The sequence below is a fragment of the Myotis yumanensis genome, unplaced genomic scaffold (genome assembly GCF_028538775.1).
Source record: "Myotis yumanensis isolate MYYU_CA2020_CCGP unplaced genomic scaffold, mMyoYum1.0.hap1 SCAF_9, whole genome shotgun sequence".
Classification (NCBI taxonomy): Eukaryota; Metazoa; Chordata; class Mammalia; order Chiroptera; family Vespertilionidae; genus Myotis; species Myotis yumanensis.
This window is the reverse complement of record NW_027223760.1, coordinates 65,840,389-65,863,073: the sequence shown is the minus strand read 5'-3', so window position 1 is coordinate 65,863,073 and position 22,685 is coordinate 65,840,389. Positions and strand designations below refer to the sequence as shown.

General features: G+C 42.6%; 1 protein-coding gene across 7 annotated transcripts in view; it reads right to left on the bottom strand.

Annotated features, from left to right (window-relative positions):
* PLEKHA8 (pleckstrin homology domain containing A8) overlaps positions 1-22,685 on the bottom strand; it is a 66,846-nt gene that overhangs the window by 25,465 nt on the left and 18,696 nt on the right. For all 7 annotated transcript variants that reach the window (XM_070424505.1, XM_070424507.1, XM_070424503.1 and 4 more), the window contains exons 4-12: positions 21,807-21,931; positions 20,491-20,649; positions 19,125-19,165; positions 17,530-17,687; positions 15,519-15,675; positions 15,061-15,146; positions 10,110-10,168; positions 9,356-9,486; positions 8,580-8,650 (exon numbers count right to left, since the gene is read on the bottom strand). In XM_070424505.1, coding sequence (XP_070280606.1) covers positions 8,580-8,650; positions 9,356-9,486; positions 10,110-10,168; positions 15,061-15,146; positions 15,519-15,675; positions 17,530-17,687; positions 19,125-19,165; positions 20,491-20,649; positions 21,807-21,931 — 987 coding nt within the window. The remainder of the gene's footprint in view (positions 1-8,579; positions 8,651-9,355; positions 9,487-10,109; positions 10,169-15,060; positions 15,147-15,518; positions 15,676-17,529; positions 17,688-19,124; positions 19,166-20,490; positions 20,650-21,806; positions 21,932-22,685) is intronic.

The following is a 22,685-nucleotide window of genomic DNA, read 5'->3' as shown; positions in this document are numbered from 1 at the left end:
TTGGAAAGAATGGCTTAAAATTAATGATCTAGTTATAAAGTAAATGGTGAGGCCCATTAATAAAAGTCATTCAGATTCTAGACTTTAAAGATAAAAACCTATTCTTTTTGTCCCATTGTGTTTTAAAATATGATTTAAAAACAGGTATATCATAATTTTAATTACAAAAAAAATAATCTCAAGAACAAGGTGACGGCATTTTTTGCCAGGGATGCATTCCTAAATACTTTAAATAATTCAATATATGCACAAGTCAAAACTGATTTTTTTCCACAGGAATAAATTCAGCCTCAGGGGGCACAGAGCTTTATCATTATAATGCATTTTTTTTCAACGCTCCATTTTATTTTCTAGGCACCATCTCCAGTAGTTTACAGAGCGCTCATTCCTAAATTAACACGGAGTATCGGGGGAATTGTTTGACCTTCTTCATCACGTTTAGCTCATCTAAATTCTATTCCAAACTTAAGTATTTCCATGTGCTAGTTTCAGCACTAGTACAAGTACCACCACCATTTCATGAATCCTTAGGCTTATCATAGGATATAAAATATTTTAAATTATAACGAGGGTAGGGAGTGACTCATGGAGCTAAAGATCCCTGGGGTTGGGGACCTTTACATGCCATGAAAGGATTCTGAGCTTCCCACCTGAGGCACAGGGGCAGTTTACAAAAATATAGCTTACTGCTTTTTTCCGATCTCACAAGTAATGCATCTCATTGTTAAAAATATGGGAAACACAAAAAGGAGGGAACTAAGGAAACCTGAATAATTGTGCCTCTCAGAGAATCACCATGGGCACCCAGGGTGCACACTCTTCATCTTGTTTCCTGTACAGATAGTGTATTTTCTTTGACTAACGGTCACGACTGATCTGGTTGGAATTGTGGCAGGGGAGTAACATGGTGAGACTTAGCAAATGTCACTGCCCGGGTCCCCGAGCCTCCAGCGCCTGACCCCCCCTGGCTGGACAAACTGCCTGTTTGCAAGGGCTCTGGGCCCAGTGTTATGCCAACCTAGAGACATTATACTCTTCCTACACTTTACCATTTATTTATTTAAATATGTTTCTGTTGATTTCAGAGAGAGAGAGAGAAAGAGAGATGGAGAGCGCTACATCCATTGGCTGCCTTCTGCATGCCCCCTACTGGGGATCTAGCCTGAAACCTAGGCATTGTGCCCTCACCGGGAATCCAACCAGTGAACCCTCGGTTCATGGGATGACACTAAACCACCTGAGCCACAGAGGCCAGGGCACACTTTGCTCTTTACGTCAACCTTTCACAAAAGCCTGAAACCTTTCCCCATGCCCCCCCTCTCCAGGGCAACCAGAAAACAAAGGTGCTGGGAGTCTAAGCAGCATGGGCAGGCAGCCTGGGCGAAGGAAGAGGGAGTGTTTGTGGAGCAGCACGACCCCCCCGTGTCCCCTTCCTGGCCCTGTAGGAGCCAGCTCTTCCTTATTGTGTCTGCACCTTGCCCGAGAAGAGTCCTACCGGCAGGATGTGGGCCGGGTGGTCTAACAGAAGAAAACGATGTTAGAGAATTGGCCTGGGCCCTGACTCAGGCCCAGCAAGACCACTGCTATAATTTAAAATCAACAAGCACAATTAAACTCACTAAAAAAAAAAAAAAAGAAAAGAAAAAAAAAGAAAGGTTTGCCAGAAGTCCTTAGCTAACTTCTAGGGCTGCATTACAGCACGAAGTCTAAGCCTGACCTATTTTGGTTACCCAGAGATTAGATAATGAAATACATTAATCTTCCCTGTAATACTCATTCGTCATCATCACGCGTGCTCTACAACCAGGAGGTATTTTTGGCTTCCGAAAGACATAAATGATGCCCTTCTCCCAGTTCTTGAGACGTGTCACTTCCCTAGAGCCCGCGTCAAGACTTCTGAGCAGGAAGCCTTGACAATAAATCACCTTGCCCGATTCTCTTCCTTTACAAGCGAAGGAACGGAAAACCCAGAGAGACCGTGACTTTCCCAAGGTCACAAAGCTAAAAGTCATGGGAACCTGGGGCATTCTTGTCGCATTAAGCCATTCTGCCAAAAACTAATGTTTATCCTCCATGAAGCAAAATGATGAGAATGAAAAATGTGCCTTTCCCACCCATTTCCTGAAAGAATTTGAACCTTAGTCTGTTTGTGGAAACAAAACAAATGTGATTTCTTCCCTGGTGACTCAGAAACTCGCTATGAGGTACTCAGAGACCACGGCTAAACCTACCACAGTATCTGAGCGAGAACCCTCCCACGACAGCTGGTGGACAACCATTCGGCCCAGAAAAGGGAACTATGAGAGAGTCTCTCTAGCATAGACCTGTAATTGGTAAGAATTTGTAAAGTCCCTTTGAAGACAAAGAAGAAATGCAATTCTACGTTTTGAACGAGCCCTTGGGAAGTAGATAAGCAAGGCCAGGAAAGGTAGAATCCGTACTGCGCTGAGCCCAGGAAGTGACACCCCTACAAACGAGCTAACGTGGCAGCCCTCCAGTGAAATGGGGAACCAGGGGCGGCTCACAGTGGACACACATGAAAAGCAATACTGAGAGAGGAAGACTGTGCATAGCGTGACTCCATGTATACATGTTTACAACATGCAACACAGTACTAGATACTGTAATACATAGACACATAAATACATCCTTTCTAATAATAGACAAACATGGTAATTGACCTTCACTATGCCTCCCACTGGCTAATCAGCATGATATGCAAATTAACCACCAACAAAGATGGCGGTTAATTTGCATATGTAGGCTCCAAGCGGTGGAGCGAAGCCTGAGGGCCCTGGGGCCAGCGGAGCAGCGAGGCTTCACGCCCTCGGGGCTGGTGCAGCAGTGAGTCCTGGCGTTTCCGGGCCAGCAGAGCAGCGAGACCTCACGGCTCTGGGGCGGGCAGAGCAGTGAAGCCTGACATTTTTGGGGCCGGCTCCGGCCAGAACTTGGCCAGAGCGAAGGCCTGGGCCCTGGGTGCCAGAGGCAAACCGGAGCCAGCAGCCAGGGGAAAGGAAGGCCTATTACACGAATCTTTTCGTGCAACAGGCCTCTACTAGAATTATAAAAACATGCATTATGGAATGACAAACAGCACATTCTGGTTGAAGATCTATGGGAAATGAGATAGTCATAGGTCAAGGGATGGTACACAGTTGCTGTACTGAACTGTTCTATATATGTGGTCAAGTGACAGGTATTTGTCAAATGTCTGCAATACTTAAAATAAGAAGACTGAACTATTAGAAAAATACCCTCTGAATTCTTTTTAAAAAAATATATTTTATTGATTTTTTACAGAGAGGAAGGGAGAGGGATAGAGAGTTAAAAACATCGATGAGAGAGAAACATCAATCAGCTGCCTCCTGTACACTCCCTACTAGGGATGTGCCCTTGACCGGAATCGAACCTGGGACCCTTGAGTCCGCAGGCCGACGCTCTATCCACTGAGCCAAACCGGTTAGGGCCCCTCTGAATTCTTTATTGTGACTAAGCTTCAGGCAAAACGGATTGTCCAGAGAAAAGCCAACACAGGAAGCAGTGGACAGAGGTGAAAGGGGTGCCCAGAGATGTCCTTTGTTAACTCCAGGCACTGTCTAGAGCAGCCATGGGCAAACTACGGCCCTCGGGCCAGATCCGGCCCATTTGAAATGAATAAAACTAAAAAAAATTGCCGAAACCGGTTTGGCTCAGTGGATAGAGCGTCGGCCTGCGGACTGAAAGGTCCCAGGTTCGATTCCGGTCAAGGGCATGTACCTGGGTTGCGGGCACATCCCCGGTGGGGGATGTGCAGGAGGCGGCTGATTGATGTTTCTCTCTCATCGATGTTTCTGACTCTCTTTCTCTCTCCCTTCCTCTCTGTAAAAAATCAATAAAATATATTTAAAAAAAATAAAATAAAAGACTGTACCCTTTTATGTAATGATGTTTACTTTGAATTTATATTAGTTCACACAAACACTCCATCCATGCTTTTGTTCTGGCCCTCCGGTCCAGTTTAAGAACGCATTGTGGCCCTCGAGTCAAAAAGTTTGCCCACCCCTGGTCTAGAGACTCTAGACGGAACTTGGACGTGAGCCAATTCTGCCAGCCGAGCCACATGCTGTGTGGTGTTTTGGAGAGAGCACGACTTGATTCACGTTTCATGGTATTGTCAGAACAATTAGTCGAGTTATAATTTGATGCTAAATATGTGATTACAAGTTCGGGCTTTCTCACATAGCTCTCCCTGTCTGTATTAAGTATGTGACCGAGCATCCTGGAGATGCTGGTGTGTGTGTGTGTGTGTGTGTGTGTGTGTGTGTGTGTTCATATTTAGCTGACATTTACGGAATCATTCTGAGTTGAGGGATGTGCTGCGTGCTATCCCCCCAGAGGGAACAGCGCAAAGCACGTAGCATTTAGTACAATGGGGCATGAAATGCCAGGGCAGCTTTTCTTCCCGTCACTTACTGGGATGTTCTCCAAAAGCTCTTTCATATGGCACCTGCGTTAGAGGGGCTTAGCTATAGGCTGGACCAGTAAATATATCTGTTTTGTGACCCAAATCTTTTCTTAGAATGACTTCTAGAGAATGTCATAGGACACTAGGGGTTCAAAGCTCTTGGCATAACACCACCCAGAATATTCTACATAATTATCATTATGAGGAATCCAAGTGATGGCTCAAATGCAAGGGCGGCAGCATAAAGCCCAAGACTTCCTTCCAGATGCGGGGGACTCATTCTAGGTCACAGAACTGCAGCAATACAGTGACTATCCATGCATTTTCTAGGGAGTTAATAAATGACAAGGTTTCCATCATGGCATTTAAGCCTTTTACATGTCATCTCTCATTTTCAAGGCCACTAAGATTACACAAGTTTTGTGAAAATTTACCTCAAACCCTTTCTTAAGCAGTATTTTCAAATTTGGGAGTGGCATCCAAGGTTTATCTTTAGTTTATCCTTAACTGTCTTACTGTTCTTAGGTTGGGGAAATTCTGTCATCAGAAAACTACTAATTACCATGAAAGGAGGGCAAAATCATCTGATGCTGAGGATAACTAGGTGAGCTTCAATGTCCTAGCCCTAGATGACTGGGTCTCAAACCTCAGCAGGGATTAGAATCATCTCACTGGCTTGTTAATGCTCAGATTGCTGGGCTCTGCTAGACTTCTGAGTCAGCAGGTGTCGAGTGAGGCCTTGTAGTCTGCATTTCTACTAAGTTTCTAGGGTGAGTGAGTTAGGGAAACTTTTCTCCACACTGAACACAGCAGCGGGAAACTAATGATCCCTGTAAGGAGAATATGATTTAAGTCATGAAAACCTCTGAAATAATCCTGAACACTGGATGCAAGTCTCACATTCACAGTCCCCTTTTCCTTTCCACTGAAAACAGTGCTGAGGGGGAAGAGGGGAAGCAAAGGCTGAAACTGGCTGTTAATTTGGCCTAAAGTTAACATTATTTCCGTTCTGAAGCAGCATTGCCCTTCAAGCCCCTTCTCTTCATGGTCAACATTTCCTGGTCTACTTTCCTAAAAGGTAGGGGAGAAAAAGGGGCAGAGTTAGGGGCTAGGGGTGGGGACAGGACGGAAAGGGTATATCCTCCATTTCCTCTCCGCCTCCAGGGGCAAAGCTTTTCCTTTCACTTGCTGGTGTGAAAGCAGCTGAGTGCTATTCCACCCCAGTCCAGCAGGGGGCGAGTGAGATTAGCATTCTTCTCTGCCCGCACACACAGCCCTACAAAGCAAGGGCATCACCTGACAGACTGTCCCCCAGCTGCATTTCCTGCAGGTGGAGCAGTAGTTCCCAGCGTGGGGCACACACACACAGGGGGGCAATTTGATTTTTAAGGGGGGCAATTAGAGATTTCTTATGATCCTGGGGCCCCATATACAGTATATAAATGTATATTGTGACATATTTATACATTTCAGTTCTCTATTATATGTTTTGAAACGTTACTATTTTTCCATATCACTTCATATTACTATTTTTTTTAACCATTTCTTAGTGATTTCTTCCTCAGTACTTCAACTGTTCTTTCGTTCTTTTATTTTCCTCTTTCATGGATGCCATGTTCTTTGGAAGCTTGTTTAGACCAAGTTAATGGTCTTTTAGGGTTCCTCCACATGAATAGGAGTTCACTTTTTGAATAATAAGAATTATATGTCATGGGGGGTGGAGGAGACATCAGGATTTTAGAGATGCTTAGGTGAGGCATGGCCAAAAACAGGTTAGGAACCACTGTCCTAGTGTGAAATCTCCCTACTAAGAAGTTACTCTGAAGAGAAATGCCTGGCTTGGCACCCAAGCTTTGCAAACTTTCCATTTCTGATTTGGGACAAATAAACCCCATTTTCTGGTGGGTTATCAATGTGATATATCATGATGATAAGAATATAAATAATGACAGAAGCTAATCTCTATTAAGTGCTTATTATGTGCCACTTTTCTGATCTTTTTACATGCATGAAAAGATTTAATCTTTACAACAGCTCTGTTAGAAAAACTGTATTATCACTGCCATTTTATAGATGAGGAAACTGAGAAACAGAAAGTTAAGTATTCGTTACCGTAGTTAGCTAGTGATTAATAAAGAAAAGAGCAAAGGGAAGTCAGACATTGTTGAGCACGGTCACCTGGGAAGCAGAGGCCTGTCTGCGAACCCAGGAAGCTATAGCTTCCCACTCCCTGTAGGAAGCCACCGGTCCATTCCCCCCACAGGTCACTGGGGGAAGGGACAGAAGAAAGGGGAGGTAAGCACAGACAGCAATGAAGTTAAAATGGTGCAGGGGGAGGTGCTGGACCACAGAGGCATGCCAGTCTCACCTGGGAAAAAGATCATTGGCTAGGGAGGTGGAGCCAATGCAAGCCCGGGAAAGTTTGGGAAGCTGATTGGGGAGCACCTGACCACGTGGGTCCAGTGGCCGCCTGGGGCCATGACACTGCACAGGCTCTGAAGGATTAGGAAGCAGAAACTCTGGGCACCGGCTTTTGCCCTGGAGAAGACACAGTTGTACTTTCTCCATGGTGGGGCCGACAGAGATGGGACATTGGGAAGCCAGACGGATAACTCTTTCGATATTACCTCAGGAGTAAACAATGCCACCACACCACAATCTGTCATTCATGTCCTTGGAATTCTTTCCTCTTGATCCCGTGGAAGAGCCTGATACCCACCGACAACAAACTGACCAAGGGCACAATGCTATAAAGTGGTGGAGTGCAGAGAGCCCATGATCTTCACCATGCCACAGGCCAACAAGTTCCCCAGATCCTGGTTAGGGGCGTGACCCATTATGATGAATATACCTTTAGTACTGAAATCAGGACACAAAGGGGAGAACATAACTGAGACTGTCCTGGAAATTCAGGGATGTCTGAGAAACCAAAAAAATGCAGGTGGCCCCAGGATGGTGGAGACATTTGTCAGGGAAATGAGGACCTTGGAGGTAGAGGCCCTAAAGTGGCCCTGATTCAAACTCTGTGGTCTTAGCATGCATGTTAATCTTTCAGAATTGTGGTTACCTAACCTATAAAAATAGACTGATTGGAGGATTAACCTGTCTAAATTCTTCATAAAGTTACACAAATATCAGCTTTTACTTTTTCATGGCACATCAGCAAGTTTCTAGACTGAAAGGTCTGGGAAAATCATGTGGGAGCAGAATCCCTCAGGCCTTATGGTCCAGAGGAAGGAGTAACAGAAAAAGACAAATTCATCTGGAGACTGACAAAATGCTGCAATGATCACTGGCTCCCCTGCCCAACAGAAACCTCAAACTCATTCATTTCGCTGCTTATAACCATGGCTACTTAGAGCCTGACCATGTGCTTCTCCACATCATAATAACACGGGGCTTCAAAGTCATAGGGAATTTCACCCCCACACCCCATGCTCGGGGCCCATGCTGGAAGAATTTCCTCTAGGACAAGAGTGAGAGTTCAGCCACTGTTAGGAGCACTATGAGGATGCTTCCAAGTCTTTAATGTTTTTCAAAACTGATCTGTTAGATACATGGATCCATCCCTCTATCCACCCACCTACACATGAGTGTTTCTAAGCACCCACCATGTTCTTGTCTTTTGACTACGGCCTTGACCCCAGTCTCGGCTCTTCCACTACAATGGAGCAAGTGGGGCATGAAAGGACTACAAGATGATGGCCAATCCTTCATCTCACGCCAGAGCAAATTCCCAGGGTTCCCCAACCCCTTCCTTTCATGAGCTCCAAAATAAGCTTCTCTTTGGATACTGATTTTAGAAGACTACTGCATTTGAAGATTAATTTAGAAAGAACGAAGTTCTTGGAAATGTTAGGTTTTCTTATTAAGATTAAGAAATGGCTCTCCATTAATTTAACTCTTCTTTAAGATACACCAATTTTTAATTAAGTTAGATCTAGATGATCAGGTCACTATCTCATGGATTCTTTTTAAAGCAAGCATGTAAGAAACAAACAAACAATAATGACGAACAAAAAGAAACAAAATCATAACCTGAAGAGCAGAATTTCCCCTCCACCCTGTCTCTTCCTCCGGGGCCTCCATTCCAAACCCTGTTCAATCGACCCATCGAAATGCAAAGAACACTTACTCAGGGCTGTCTGGATATCCTTTTCTCCATTTTTCACTTCTGTTAAAAATCCTTTCAAGAATTTGAGACCTCTAAAACAAGAAAGAGGAAGAAATATTAGTTTCAAAATTCACTCCTGTTAAATGGGTAGAAAGAAACGGCAGAGCTCAGCTTGCACTAAGTGGCCACAAATCTAATGGCTGCCACACTGGATAGTACAGCTTGCACACATGCAGTACAGTCTTCTAAGTCAGTTTCCAATAATATCCTGGGTTCAGCAGCCAGGAGACTGAGTCATGGCAGTCCTTCCCGGTGTCTCTGTCTGTTCCCTCCAGCTTGCTCTGGCCCTTCTCAGCTGTATGGCTAAACAGGGGTTTTCCAATGTGGTCTCAGGGCCAGCAGCTTCAGCATCACTTGGGAACTTGCCAAAAAGGAAAATTCTGGGGCCCACTCCAGACTTACTGAGTCAGAAACTGGAATTGGGGTGGAGCAACTATGTTTTTAACAAGCCCTCCAGGTGGCTCTGATGTCCCTAGAGTTTGCGATCCACTGACTTAAAGCAAAACCAGTCAACTTTATCATGCTTTAATCTTGTGTATACTATTAATATTTACAATGTTTATCAACATCAAGAGAAAGGCAAAGCAAAACAAAACCACAAAACAAATACGGTGTTTTATTCATTAGACCTTCTGGAAGAGGCTATGCAAGTCGGCCAGACCCTCCCCTCAGTAGTCTCCTTTCCACTACAACTGCTTTGCTGAGTTTTAAGTGTGGTCCCACCCCAGCAGCCTCACCTCTTCAGCCACAGGAGGGCTTCGGTAGCCGAGTTCCTAACCCGGGCTACATCTGCCTCCACTTCGTGCAGCACTATCTTCTGGAGGGTGGTAAACTCTTCCTTGTTGGTTATATACTTCTGATTCACTTTCTGCAGGAAAGGCAGGGAAACAATCTAAGTTCAAAATGCTAGAGCCACCAAGAGAATCAGCATAGTACTGAGACTTTTTAAAAAATATATAATTTATTGATTTTTTACAGAGGGGAAGGAAGAGGGATAGAGAGTTAGAAACATCGATCAGCTGCCTCCTGCACACCCCCATCGGGGATGTGCCTGCAACCAAGGTACATGCCCTTGACCGGAATCGAACCTGGGACCCTTCAGTCCGCAGGCTGACACTCTATCCACTGAGCCAAACCAGTCAAGGCAGTACTGAGACTTTTGAGTTTGTCAAGCAGGCCTCTTAAGAAATAAAAATAAATGCAACCTCTCTATTACTTTCTTCCTTATGTTTTCAGGATTTGGTTATTATTATTATTATTATTATTATTATTTTGAGAATTCTTATGAGGCTTAAGCTAGAATTAAATAGTCTCAGCATTTTAAAGCACTATTTTTAAAGTATTTTTTTTTTCTGCTCCAGAACCTTTCTCACAGCTGTCCTATACTTTCTATTCTGAGATCAAACGCAACAATCATCTATTTCTGAATGGAATCTCATGCAACTATTTCCTCCAACTGTAGTCTCCCCAGAGACAAGCTGGTATATTCACCTTAATATTTCCAACAAGATCCATTTTAACAGGAGCAAACACTGTAGGGCCAAGTTTATCTAAAAGAAAAAATTAAAAACATCTTTAAAAAAGCAATATTTTCAAGTGGAAACTATTTTTATAGTAACAACCAATTTAGCAGGTTTTCTCCCTCCCTCCCCCCAAAAACCTTATAGTTTTTGCTTTTAAATCCTTTTCTAAACATAAACTTCAAAGGCACTTAGGATACTATCATCACCTTTTTCTATTATGCTACCCTGAGGTGAGTAACTATAATAAGGTCCTAAGTGATAGGAGAGAATAATCCTATAAACTCCGAATACATATTGTAATCCTTAGGGCTATACTATCCAATGTGGTAGCCATTAGATTTGTGGCCACTTAGTGCTTGCAATTAGCTAGTCCAAACTAAAATGTACTGTCAGTGTAAATACATACCAGACTTCAAAGATTTAGTGCCGAAAAGGAATGCAAAATTTCTCATTAATGATTCTTTTATATTGATTACATGTTGAGATGATATTTTGAATATATGAGGTTAGATAAATTATAAAAATTAATTTTAACTGTTTTATTTTACTATGTTAATGTACCTGCTGGAAAATTTACAATTACATATGTGGTTTGGATATTTCTGTTGGACAAGAACTAAAAAAAAATAACACAATTGGGTAGAGCTAAAAAGGCAAAAGAAAAAAAAAAAAGGCAAAAGAGAAAATAGATCCAAAAGAAAGGCAGGAACAAAGATAGGTAGTTAAAAAGCCAAAGAGGAAATAAAATTGAATACTAAAAAATAACATTAATTGGCTAGAAGTCAAGAAAGGAGTAAAAAAGGAACAAAGAACAGATAGGACAAATAGAAAATAAACAGCAAGATGGTAGGAACAAATAACAAGATAGTAGACTTACATTCATCCAAACAATGTAATTCACTACATTAACCAAGTACAGGGGGGAAAAACAACACTTGATAATTTCAATAAATACAGAATATAGATTTTAAAGTTAACTCATTCGTGATTATAAAAACTTAATGTACAAAAGTCAATGGTATCTATGTGCTATCAATGAACAACTGGAAAATGGAATCGTTTTTACAATAGCATGAAAACTATTAAAATTCTAAAATTTATTCCTAACAAAAGATGTATAAGACCTCTATACTAAAAAAGTGATACAAACATTGTTGTGAAAATAACAAATACCCAAGTAAATGGAGAGATACAGGATGCTCAAGCATTAGAAGACTCAATGTTTAAGATAAATGTCAGTTTCCTTCTAATTGGCTTAGATTCAATGTAATCTTTTTTTTTTAAATATATTTTATTGATTTTTTACAGAGAGGAAGGGAGAGAGATAGAGAGTTAGAAACATTGATGAGAGAGAAACATCGATCAGCTGCCTCCTGCACATCTCCCACTGGGGATGTGTCCACAACCCAGGTACATGCCCTTGACCGGAATCGAACCTGGGACCTTTCAGTCCGCAGGCCGACGCTCTATCCACTGAGCCAAACTGGTTTCGGCTCAATGTAATCTTAATAAAAGTATCAACAGGCTTTTTAATAGAACTGGGAAGCTAAAACTTATGTAGACATGCAAAAAACCTAAAATTGCCAAAACAATCTTGAAAAAGAACAACAAAATGGGAAGACTTACATTATCGAATTTCAAGCCTTACTGTAAATGCACAGTAATTAGGACACAGGTATTGGCATAAGAAAAACCAAATAGATCACTGAAACAGAAGAGAGAGTCCAGAAGTAGACCCATGCTTACTAGGTCAATTGGTTTTCAACAAAGATGCCCAAGTAATGTAAAAGGGAAAAAATGGCTGTTCAACAAATGGTTCTTGAACAACCAGATATCTTATCTAATAAAAGAGAAACATGCAAATTGACCATACTTCCGCTACACTCACAAACCACGCCCACAAGGCAATCATAGCTACTATATGCAAATTAACCCAACCAAGATGGCGGCCAGCAGCCACAGAGCTGGAGCAAACAGGAGGCTTGGTTGTCCCGGCGATGGAGGAAGCCAAGCTTCTATCTTCTTATAGAAGATAAATAAATCCTAGATACCTGCTTCCAGCCAGCCTCCATCTTCTATAATTGAAACTTTGTTGCCTTGAGCGGAGGCTACAGCAGGCCAGGGCAGGCAGGAAACTTGGCTTCCTCCATCGCCGGGGCAACCAAGCCTCCTGCTTGCTCCAGCTCCGTGGTTGCTGGCCGCCATCTTGGTTGGGTTAATTTGCATATAGTTGCTATGATTGGCTAGTGGGCGTGGCTTGTGAGTGTAGCAGAAGTATGGTCAATTTGCATGTTTCTCTTTTATTAGATAAGATAAATAAATCCCAGATACCTGCTTCCAGCCAGCCTCCACTGGGAGCTTGGGTGGCTGGGGGCCATGGCCAGCCTGCAAACAGCCATCAGCCCCTCACCCAGGCTGGTCACACCCTCATGGGGTGAGGGTCCCTGCTGGGGGGCTTGGCCAGCCTGCAAACAGCCATCAGCCCCTCACCCAGGCTGGCCAGGCACCCCAGCGGGGACCCCTACCCTGAAGGGGCTGTGGCCAGCCTGCAAACAGCCATCAGCCACTCACCCAGGCTGGCCAGGCACCCCAGCAGGACCCCCCTCCCTGAAGGGGGTGTGACCAGCCTGAAAATGGCCCTAAGACCCTCACCCAGGCTGGCTAGGCACTCCAGCGGGGACCCCCATCCTGAAGGGGGTATGGCCAGTCTGAAAACGGCCCTCAGCCCTTTACCCAGGCTGGCCAGGCACCCCAGCGGGACCCCCACCCTGATCGGGGACACCCTTCAGGGCAAACCAGCCGGCCCCCACCCATGGACCAGGCCTCTATCCTATATAATAAAAGGGTAATATGAAAATTGACCCTAAGAGCAGAATGACTAGGAATGACTGGTCACTATGATACACACTGACCACCAGGGGGCAGATGCTCAATGCAGGAGATGCCCCCTGGTGGTCAGTGCGCTCCCACAGGGGAAGCTCTGCTCAGCCACAAGCCAGGCTGATGGCTGCCAGTACAGCGGTGGTGGTGGGAGCCTCTCCCATCTCCTCAGCAGCGCTAAGGATATCCGACTGCAGCTTAGGCCTGCTCCCCGCTGGCAAGTGAACATCCCCCGAGGGCTCCCGGGCTGCCAGAGTGATGTCTGACTGCCAGCTTAGGCCAAATCCCCCAGGGAGTGGGCCTAAGCCAGCAGGTGGACATCCCCTGAGGGGTCCCAGACTGTGAGAGGGCACAGGCCGGGCTGAGGGACCCCTCCCCCCCCCCGAGTGCACACATTTTTGTGCACTGGGCCTCTAGTAATAATAATAAAAAGAATCTCAACACTTCCTTCACACTATATACAAAAACTAATTCCAAGATGTCTTATAGATGGAAAAATCAAAAGTAAAGACTATAGAAGATGACAAGGAGAATATCTTCATAACTTTGGGGGTAAGCAAAGATTTCTAGGACACTGAAAGCACTAACTATAAAAGAAAACAGATCAATTGGATTTCATGAAAATTAAAAACTCTGCTCTTCAAAAGACCTCAGTAAGAAACGGGCAGCCATAGTCTGGGGAAAAATACTCATAATGTGTATGTTTACACCAGAATGTTACTCAGAATATATAAAGAACTCTTATGAGTCAATAATAAAAATAAAATTAACCTTTTAAAAATGGATTAAAGTTTTAAATAGATGTTACAGTGTAACAAATAGCAAAGACCAATAAGTACATGAAAAAGTGCTTAACATCATTAGTCATCAGAGAAATGCAAATTAAAGCCACAACACGATACCACTAAACACAGGAATGGCCAAAACCAAAAATGCTGACATCACCATGTGTCTGTGAAGATGTGACACAACTAGAATATGCACACGCTGCTGCTGGAAGTGTACAATTGAGCAACCGCCTTTATAAAGCTAAACATGTGAACCCTATGAATCAGCAAGTCCACTCCTCGGCATTTGCTCAAGAGAAAGGAAAACACATGCCACTGACACAAAAATGTTCACGGCAATTTCACTTACAGTAAAAGTGAAATTTCACTTACAGTAGCCTCAAACAAGAAACTACCCAAATGCCCATCAATAGGAGAATGAATAAACAAAGGGTTAAGTTCACTTAATAAAATACTATTCAGCAACACAAAGAAATGAACTGTTGACACATGTAACAACAAGGGTGAAAACATTATATTGAGAGAAAAAGCCAGATGCAAAAGGGTTTATAACATGACTTTATATACATGGGATTTTAGACCAGGTGAAACTAATCAGTGGCGACAGAAAGCGGTAAAATGGTTGCCCCGGGCTGGGTGACAGGCTGGGGACTGACTGGCAGAGGGAATGTTCTGGGTGATGAAAACATTCTTTGTCTTGACAGGGATGCGGATTACATAAGTAGGTGCATTTGTCAAAACTCACTGGGATCATAACACTTAAGTTCTATGCAAGTTATACCCCAATTTAAAAAAAAGATGCATAGTTAATTGAATCATATAACCAATTTCAACACATGAGCGATTTCTGGTACTAGTGACTCTATAAAAATAAAGTAAATACAATTTGAACTTAACAAAAATTATAGCTATAACTTTATCTTTGAAAAAAACATTTTAACTGGTAAGCATTTTTTTCATAGTATCAATGGATTTGAAGGTCTGTTCCTCAATGACTTTCACTTTCATTTTTAATTATGATTTCTAGAAAACAGAATTCCCTTTCTTCATGATGCTACTCGAAGGTCACTATTTATTCACAATTAGAAAAGAATAGGAATATGCAATAATGCTTCAGGTCATGCAGTGCCATGAAGAGGTAGCTAAGAAGGGTCATCTCACTGTCCACACAGTTCTGATCTCTGATGCAATATAACAGCTGTGACACAGAGTCTAGAGACTAATAAATTTAAGGCGATGCAGCAACCTTACCCAACACTGGAACCACAGCATAACATGACTCCAAGAACGCTTCTGTGGGAATGCCACTGTCTTCCAGAAGTTCAATGTCACTAAAGCTAAGCATTTGGTGATAAGGAGGAGGAAAGAATGCAAAAAAGTTAGCACCTGCTGCAGTTCGGAGGTAGTCATGAAAACAGCTTGCCTCTACAAGGCAAGTCATTTGGCCGGATTTTACACATAAGCCAGGTGTTTGTTTTCCTATTACAGTACAGTCTAAATACAACATCATTTTCCAAAGCTAACCATCAAAGCAAACTACAGTTTGTCCAGAGTATACTCTCACAATCCAGTTCCTTTTCATCCACTGCTTCACACAGTAAACAGTAAATCAGACCAGATTCTCTATTCTGCTAGAACACACCATCACCTGAAAGGAACACCAGGATTGACCTCCCAGAAGGCATCCACCTTCAGTGATGCTAGAATACCTGGTGTTCATGGTACTAAAGAAAGTTGGGATAACTTCTTGGCCTTCTTCCCAGTGAGATTCCGGAGAGCTACTTGAGGAGTTTGATTCGGGCTGGGCCAAGTTGTCATGATTTTCCAAGTTTTCCTCTCCATCTTCCTTCATTATTTCACCTTGGACTGCAGAGTAGAAGATACTTATTATTAATCCATTATTTATTATAAAAACTTATATATACTCATTGCAGAACATTTCTAAAACACACAAAAGCACACAGAAATGAAATTTTACACACACACACACACACACACACACAAAATTAGGTTTAAATATATGTAGATTTGTATCTTGCTTGTTTTCATCAATGTATCAAAAATACTTTCATTATCATTGAATACTCTTCAAAACATGATTCTAATGACCATGTATAATTGCATCATGTGGGGGGCATTTAGGTAGTTTCTAAAATTTTAGTATTAGAAATAGTCACTCCTCGTTATTCATGTATTCTGGATTTGTAAGTTTGCCTACTTGCTGGAGTTTATTTGTATCCCTAAAATCAATGCTTTTCACACTTTTGCAGTCATTTGTGGACATGTGCAGAGTGGTGAAAAATTGAGTCACCTGACATATATGTTCCCAGCTAAGGTTAAACAAGTGACACTCTGCCTTCTTATTTCAGCTCCCATACTGTACACAAATGTTTCTTTGATACCACATTTTGTGGATTTTTGTGCACTTCGTTACTGATTTCACTGTTTAAAAGGGCCCCCAAGCATAGTGCTGTCTGTGATGCACAAGACTGTGATGTGCCTTATGGAGAAAATGCGAATGTTAGATAAGCTTGACTCAGGCATGTGCTGTAGAGCTACTGGCCATGGGTTAAATGTTACTGAATCAACAATATATAGTAAACAAGGTGTCTTGAAATGAAAACACATAAAACAAGGTTATATGTTGATCAGTGGACAGAAACGTTGTCAACTGAGGCTTGCAGGACCCTAATTCTGAATCTCCCCTTGGAGCAATGGTTCAGTATTTGCTAATTCAGTATCTGCAATGGTTTTACAGAACCTAACTACCATGAATAATGAGAATCAACGGTAATGTCCTAAACAACATCCTCGTGCACAGAGATTTGTCCTTAAATCTGACTATCCCTATAGACAAATTCTAGAAGTAAAATTACTGGGCCAAACAACAGTACTGTTTCAATAGAAATTCTCCTGTCTTTATTATTTACTTAAGGGACAAGACTTCAGTGATATGTGGGTCACCTGCCTTATATTAACAGTTATGAACTAGGTCTTCTTTTCTAAAGCCAGCTTATCTGGAAAAATGGAGTCTCTGATTTCAAGAGAAATGAAGACAGTTTTTTAAAAATTTTATTTTTAAAATATCTATTAAAACCTATAACACAATTAAAAGCTCTACTACTGTTGTCTTGGACTGATCCGAAGTTGGTTTAGGGTAGAGTCAATGGAATTAACAAATTTGAAAGGGCAGCATTTAAACTGCAGGCTATGACCTGAAATGTGGGCCTTTGGCTTGAACACAGAGAAGGCCGGGGAAAACCTGATGTGGCTGGTGAATTCTGACATACTCAGGCCTCACCAGAAACCAGGAGGATGGAAACCTGAACTACCATAACTTCTCACACTCCTAAGTCTGACATCATGGTCTAAGTTCAAAGGACTTTGAGATTCAGAGTAGAAGGCCCATGAAATACTTGCACTCTCTAAAAGGTTAGTGCAGGCAGCTGTGCTCACTACAGCCCATGAACGTCATGGCCAAGAACAGTGAGCGGGACAATCCCTCTTCTTTCTTCCAGAATTCTGCACCGGTCAGATGGAGGCGGAATGTTGGCTGACAAGGACCTGTTGTCCCGCTAATGCTAATTCACCTGCCTAAGGAGCTACCTAGGACACTGTCTTGAGCTCAATTCCCACCAAGTGTCCCATCAGGGATAATGGATCAAACCCCCAACATCCTAATGTTCAAGGGTTCACGTCAGACTTTAAGTCTGTCTTTACCTGTTATATTATCATCTATATTTTCTTCACTTGACATGCTGCAATTGATCTCTGCAGATTTCAGATACAAGGAACTCTTGTTTTTCATTGGGATTTCTTCATCATCATTTATTTCCTTATTTAAAGATCCATTTTCACAACTGTTTAACTCCATTTGCCTGGGAATGTTTTTAAAAAAGAAAAAGACCAGAAGATCCAATTATTTGGTCAGAAATAGATTGTCCAGGTAGATCTGATTCTGAGAGATGGGGGAAGGATTTACATCGATTGAAAAACAGAATTGTTAAATCGGCCAAATCTCTCACCCCCATCCCTGTGAGGGGAGCAGGCCAGTCTCCAGGCTGAAGTTGAGAAATCACAGCCAGCCATGGCTCTTCTTGCACCTCCAGGGACTCAAACTTCCTGCTCCCCACCAGCAACAGGAAATAGTCATTGACAGGTCTCTGGTTTCCAATCAGCTTTCTGCAGGGACCAAACTTAACACTTTTTTTCTCTCAGTTCTCAAAATCATTGGCCATTTCCCTGTGTTTGCCTAGCAGGTAATTGTCTAGAAGCCACATGCTGTGATCAGGGCAGAACAAACATCCCTGCCAAGTATGTGTGACAGATAAAACTCTGAAGGAAAGGCAACATCCTGAGGTTCTGCTGCTCTTCAGGGAACCGGAGAAGGCAATTTAACATACAAGTGAAAATCTGATTCTGTTAAAGGGACAATTATAACATCTTATTATAAGTGATTAGGATGAGCCAAATTAGAAGAAAAAATTTTCTTCTAATAAAAATAAAGGGAAAGGGTCCAAGCTGCATGATGACTCCAAGAAATTTTTATTTTCTAAAGAAATATCATTTCAACTTAGTAATGAAAAATATAGTATACTAAGGAAATACCTCAAGAGAAAAAAAACGATAAAGATGTTCTTAGTAGAAATATTTAGGACAGGAGAAAAATTTTAACAACCAAATTGGGAACAATCCAGTATTAAAGAAGCAAACAATATACATAAAGAGGTAAAATGTTAAATAATAACTTTAAAGGACAAATATACTAAGTAAAAATTTGGGAATGCTTATATCAAATAATAACGGAGTAAAGATCCCAATTACTAGGAACATAACTATGTAAATGTGTCCTTTTTTAAATCAAAACAGCCTTTGGAGGAAGAAATAGTTTAGCTTTTGATGTTATTTCTTTTTGCAACCTGTAAAGCCACCTAAGATTTTTATTTTTATGTTAAAAAATAGCACTGTCCTTCCCAGTTTAAAGCACACTTAAATCCAAGCCCAGCTCCTCCACAAGAGAGGCGGTGCCAACCCTCAGTGCACTGGAGAGATGAAAAGCAGTGATGGTTACAAGCAATTGGGCAGCCCAGGGGACATGCAGACACCTTCCTGGGGAGTCCCTGCGGAATGCAAGGTCTGCCACTGCTTCAGGCTCACCCCAACGAGGGCAATCAGATACTGTTTCCTTTGGGTATCATCTCAAATCATGAGAAAAACCATCGTATGATCAAAATATCCTTATTTTTAAAAAAACAAGGAATAACAATATCTTTTTTACTTTTAGAAAGAAGAAAAAAACAAAGAAGTTACTGTACCTTTCCAATGAATTATGAATCGGTACAATAGGATGTTTCATCTTTAAAAGAAGCAAAGAGATGAACGTTTACATGTTAAACTTCCAACAGAGCATTTTTAGTTTTGTCACATATGAAAGTGATAAATATGACCTTCACATGCAGTGCCCCGGTTTTAGAACAATTTTAGATCCTCCTAAAAGAAGGGAGTCATTCTTCCCAACCAGCCCTTCATATTTATTCAAATAAGGTACCCAAATTTCTAAGGAAAAGGAAGGTGGCCTTTTGAAGGGCCTAATTATCAGAGCCAAACCCTTGGTGGTTTACTTCCTTATAATTTCAGTTATTCTCATTAAACATTAACAAATATCAAACTTTGATGCGGTACTGTATTAACAGTATGGGGTTCCTGCCCTTAAAGCAGCGGTTCTCAACCTGTGGGTCGCGACCCCTTTGGGGGTCCAACGACCCTTTCACAGGGGTCACCTAAGACCATCAGAAAACACATATATAATTACATATTGTTTTTGTGATTAATCACTATGCTTTAATTATGTTCAATTTGTAACAATGAAAATACATCCTGCATATCAGATATTTACATTACGATTCATAACAGTATCAAAATTACAGTTATGAAGTAGCAACGAAAATAATTTTATGGTTGGGGGTCACCACAACATGAGGAACTATATTAAAGGGTCACAGCATTAGGAAGGTTGAGAACCACTGCCTTAAGGTAACTGCACTGTAGAGTAAGGTTAAAATGAAGGTGTGCAGAGGAGTTCTCAGCCCAATTTAGGGACTCAGGGAAGAAGAGATTAAATCTTGAGGGATGGATCAGAGCTAACCAAGAAAGACAGGGGAAAGGCCTTCTTGGCACTGGGAAATGGCACCGAGATGGGGGGAGCTACAAGCAGTTAGCACGGTTGAGCCAGGTAATGACAGCCAAAGTGGCCGGGGATGTGGGAAGGGGCCAAGAAGTTCTGACTTTGCCCTGCAGGCAATGAGGGAGCCCCTGAAAGGCTTGGTAGAGTGGTCCAATTTACACCACATGAAAAGAACTACTGGCCAGCTGCCTGGAAGGATCAGGCTGAAGGTGACTGTGAGAAAGCTACCACAAATCTCAGGGAGGCTCACTGGACAAGGAGGCTGGAGAGAAGAGGCTGGCTACAGAGACAAGTTTAGGTGGTGAAACTGCCAAAAATAACTGACTGGACTCGGGGAACTGCGGGCAGATATAAAAGTGGACATAAAGAAAAGTCCACTAAAAAAGTCTTTATCTGCCACCAAAGAGTAATGGAGACCATAGCTCAGTACATCACTTTCTTAACGTTTCAACTTTTCTTTAGCCCCGCTGCCACCGCCGAGCAGAGCGGGCTCTCACCTTGCTGGACTTGAGCGTGGCCAGCTGCGGCGACCCTGGGGGAGTGTGACAGAGCAGCTCCGAGGTGAAGGCTGCGTTTGCAATCTGCATGCATTCCTCCAAAGTCTTCAGAAAAGTATTGCACGTTGATTTCAGCAGAGTTCCCACATCGATTCCCTCCTACCAAACAAGCAGAGTGGAAGACTCCTTTACCTTTCGAAAAAGCAGCAGCCCAATTGCGGAATGTCCTGAGAGGTTTTTATCCACAACCATAATAATACCATTCCCATCTATTCTGCAGGACAAACATGTACATCAGTTATAAAATAAAATAACAAGACTGAGTCCAACTTATCTACTGACCACACACGAGCCGTACCCTCAATCTGACCCTTCACAGTCACCTACTGCTCCAGCCGAGAGCAACAACTTCATTCAACTCCACAACACTCTATGCCAGCACCGTGCCAGGTGCTGGGCACAGGGCCCTGTTTCCAGTCCTCAGGGGTGGCAGACGTGACACAGGGATCGCAGAGATTGCAGACCGGTGGGGTCATTGGAGAAACGTCTCCCATGGCCTGAGTGAAAATGAGGTTCTAAAACAGAAGCATTAGAGACCACAGATAACGCACTGTTGGCTTTCAGAATGGATTTTCTGGCTTTCCCTTCAGATGAGTCTCAGGTTTCAGCAACTGAATTCTTCTGAATATCTAATCATTTTTTCTCTCCAAGTTATTTTACTTGTTCAGTGTGTTTTTCCTCTGGATATTGACATTAATGTGTTGTTCAGAAACTGAGGTCACATCCTGACTCGAGAGTGCAGTGACCACATCCTAGTAGTGTTAAAGCAACCAGACTGGGCCCAAGATGGAGTCCCTCATGTTACACCTCATGTCAGAAAACCAAAAACTTAACCAAGTCTCTCTGCTGGGCTCTCTCAGAAAAACATCGCAGACATTACCAGATGTCTCCTGAGGGGCACGCACCACTGCTCTGGGTTGAGAGTCACTGTTCTAGACTATAAACATCCCAAGAACAGAGCTGAAATGGGTTTTTTTTTTGGTGCCTCTCTCCTTCCCTTATCCAGCAGTGTCGTGCACAAAACAGGCAGGTCCAAATGTTAGCAATTACTTAATTAATCCCGAATTCATCCTAGGAAGGAAAGCTATATGCATCCATAGGCTGAAATGCACAGAACTGTTCTCTCTGTTAAATTTTATTTTATCTTCTCTGAAAAACAGTAAAATCCAAGATTCAGGGATAAAGTGAGAGTAAGCATCACCTATAAGCAATGTCGGGTGCGACTTCGCAGGCGGCTGAGAGCAGTAATATTTTACCTCAGAACTGGACGCGCCAGTTGTGGTCACTTCTTTCGTTTTTCCCACTTGCTGAACAAGGAGGTCACAGTAGAGTCTTAGTTCTGACATTTTGGTTTTCAAGTTTTCAGTGTTTTCAGCAAACTCTACATAACAAAATGATGACAATGCATGTCATTATCAGAATGAATACACAATGTACTAGTTAGCATACTCTACAGATCATGGAATATATAACCTAGGTCTGAAGTCAGGTGTTTATAGTATGGCTTACAGACAGGGTGTAGGTGAAGATATGGGAGCAAGGAAAACAAAAGAGGAGATGGCCAGACTTGGGAAATAATCCACATTATTTCTTGAGCCAGCATATGGCCTGATCAGCAGTACAGGGAGAAGGAGACAGCATACTCCTGACCCACACGTGTCAGAATTGGGAGCAGGGTCCAGGTTCAGAGTTCTAGCCTCAGTTCTAACACAGTTTTCCTGTGTGTAAAATGGGGCCACAGCCCTCTGCCTGCGACCACAGTGCACAGAACTGGGAAACGGTGTTCTGTAACGTGCAATTACCACTAATGAGGCGGCTCATTAATTCTGAGGACTGGTCCAGCACGCTGCCTGTCACGGCTAATAGCACCCTCTGTGCACCTGCTGCTCCCTTATTAGCTCGGCACTCCAGCCACCCTGGTGCTGAGGGCTCAGCAAATATCATTACGGCCTGTTTCCTCCTCCATAAAAATGCTGCACGTTCCCACCGGATCTGAGTCAAAGCTGACTGTCTAGAATTTACTCCCGATTTAGCATCAAAAGCACCAACAAAGCGGCCACTTTTCTGCGTCTACTGGAAGAGTTAAGCACATCTGCCACATCTGTCATGAGAAAGGTTTCCTGAAACACTTTTCC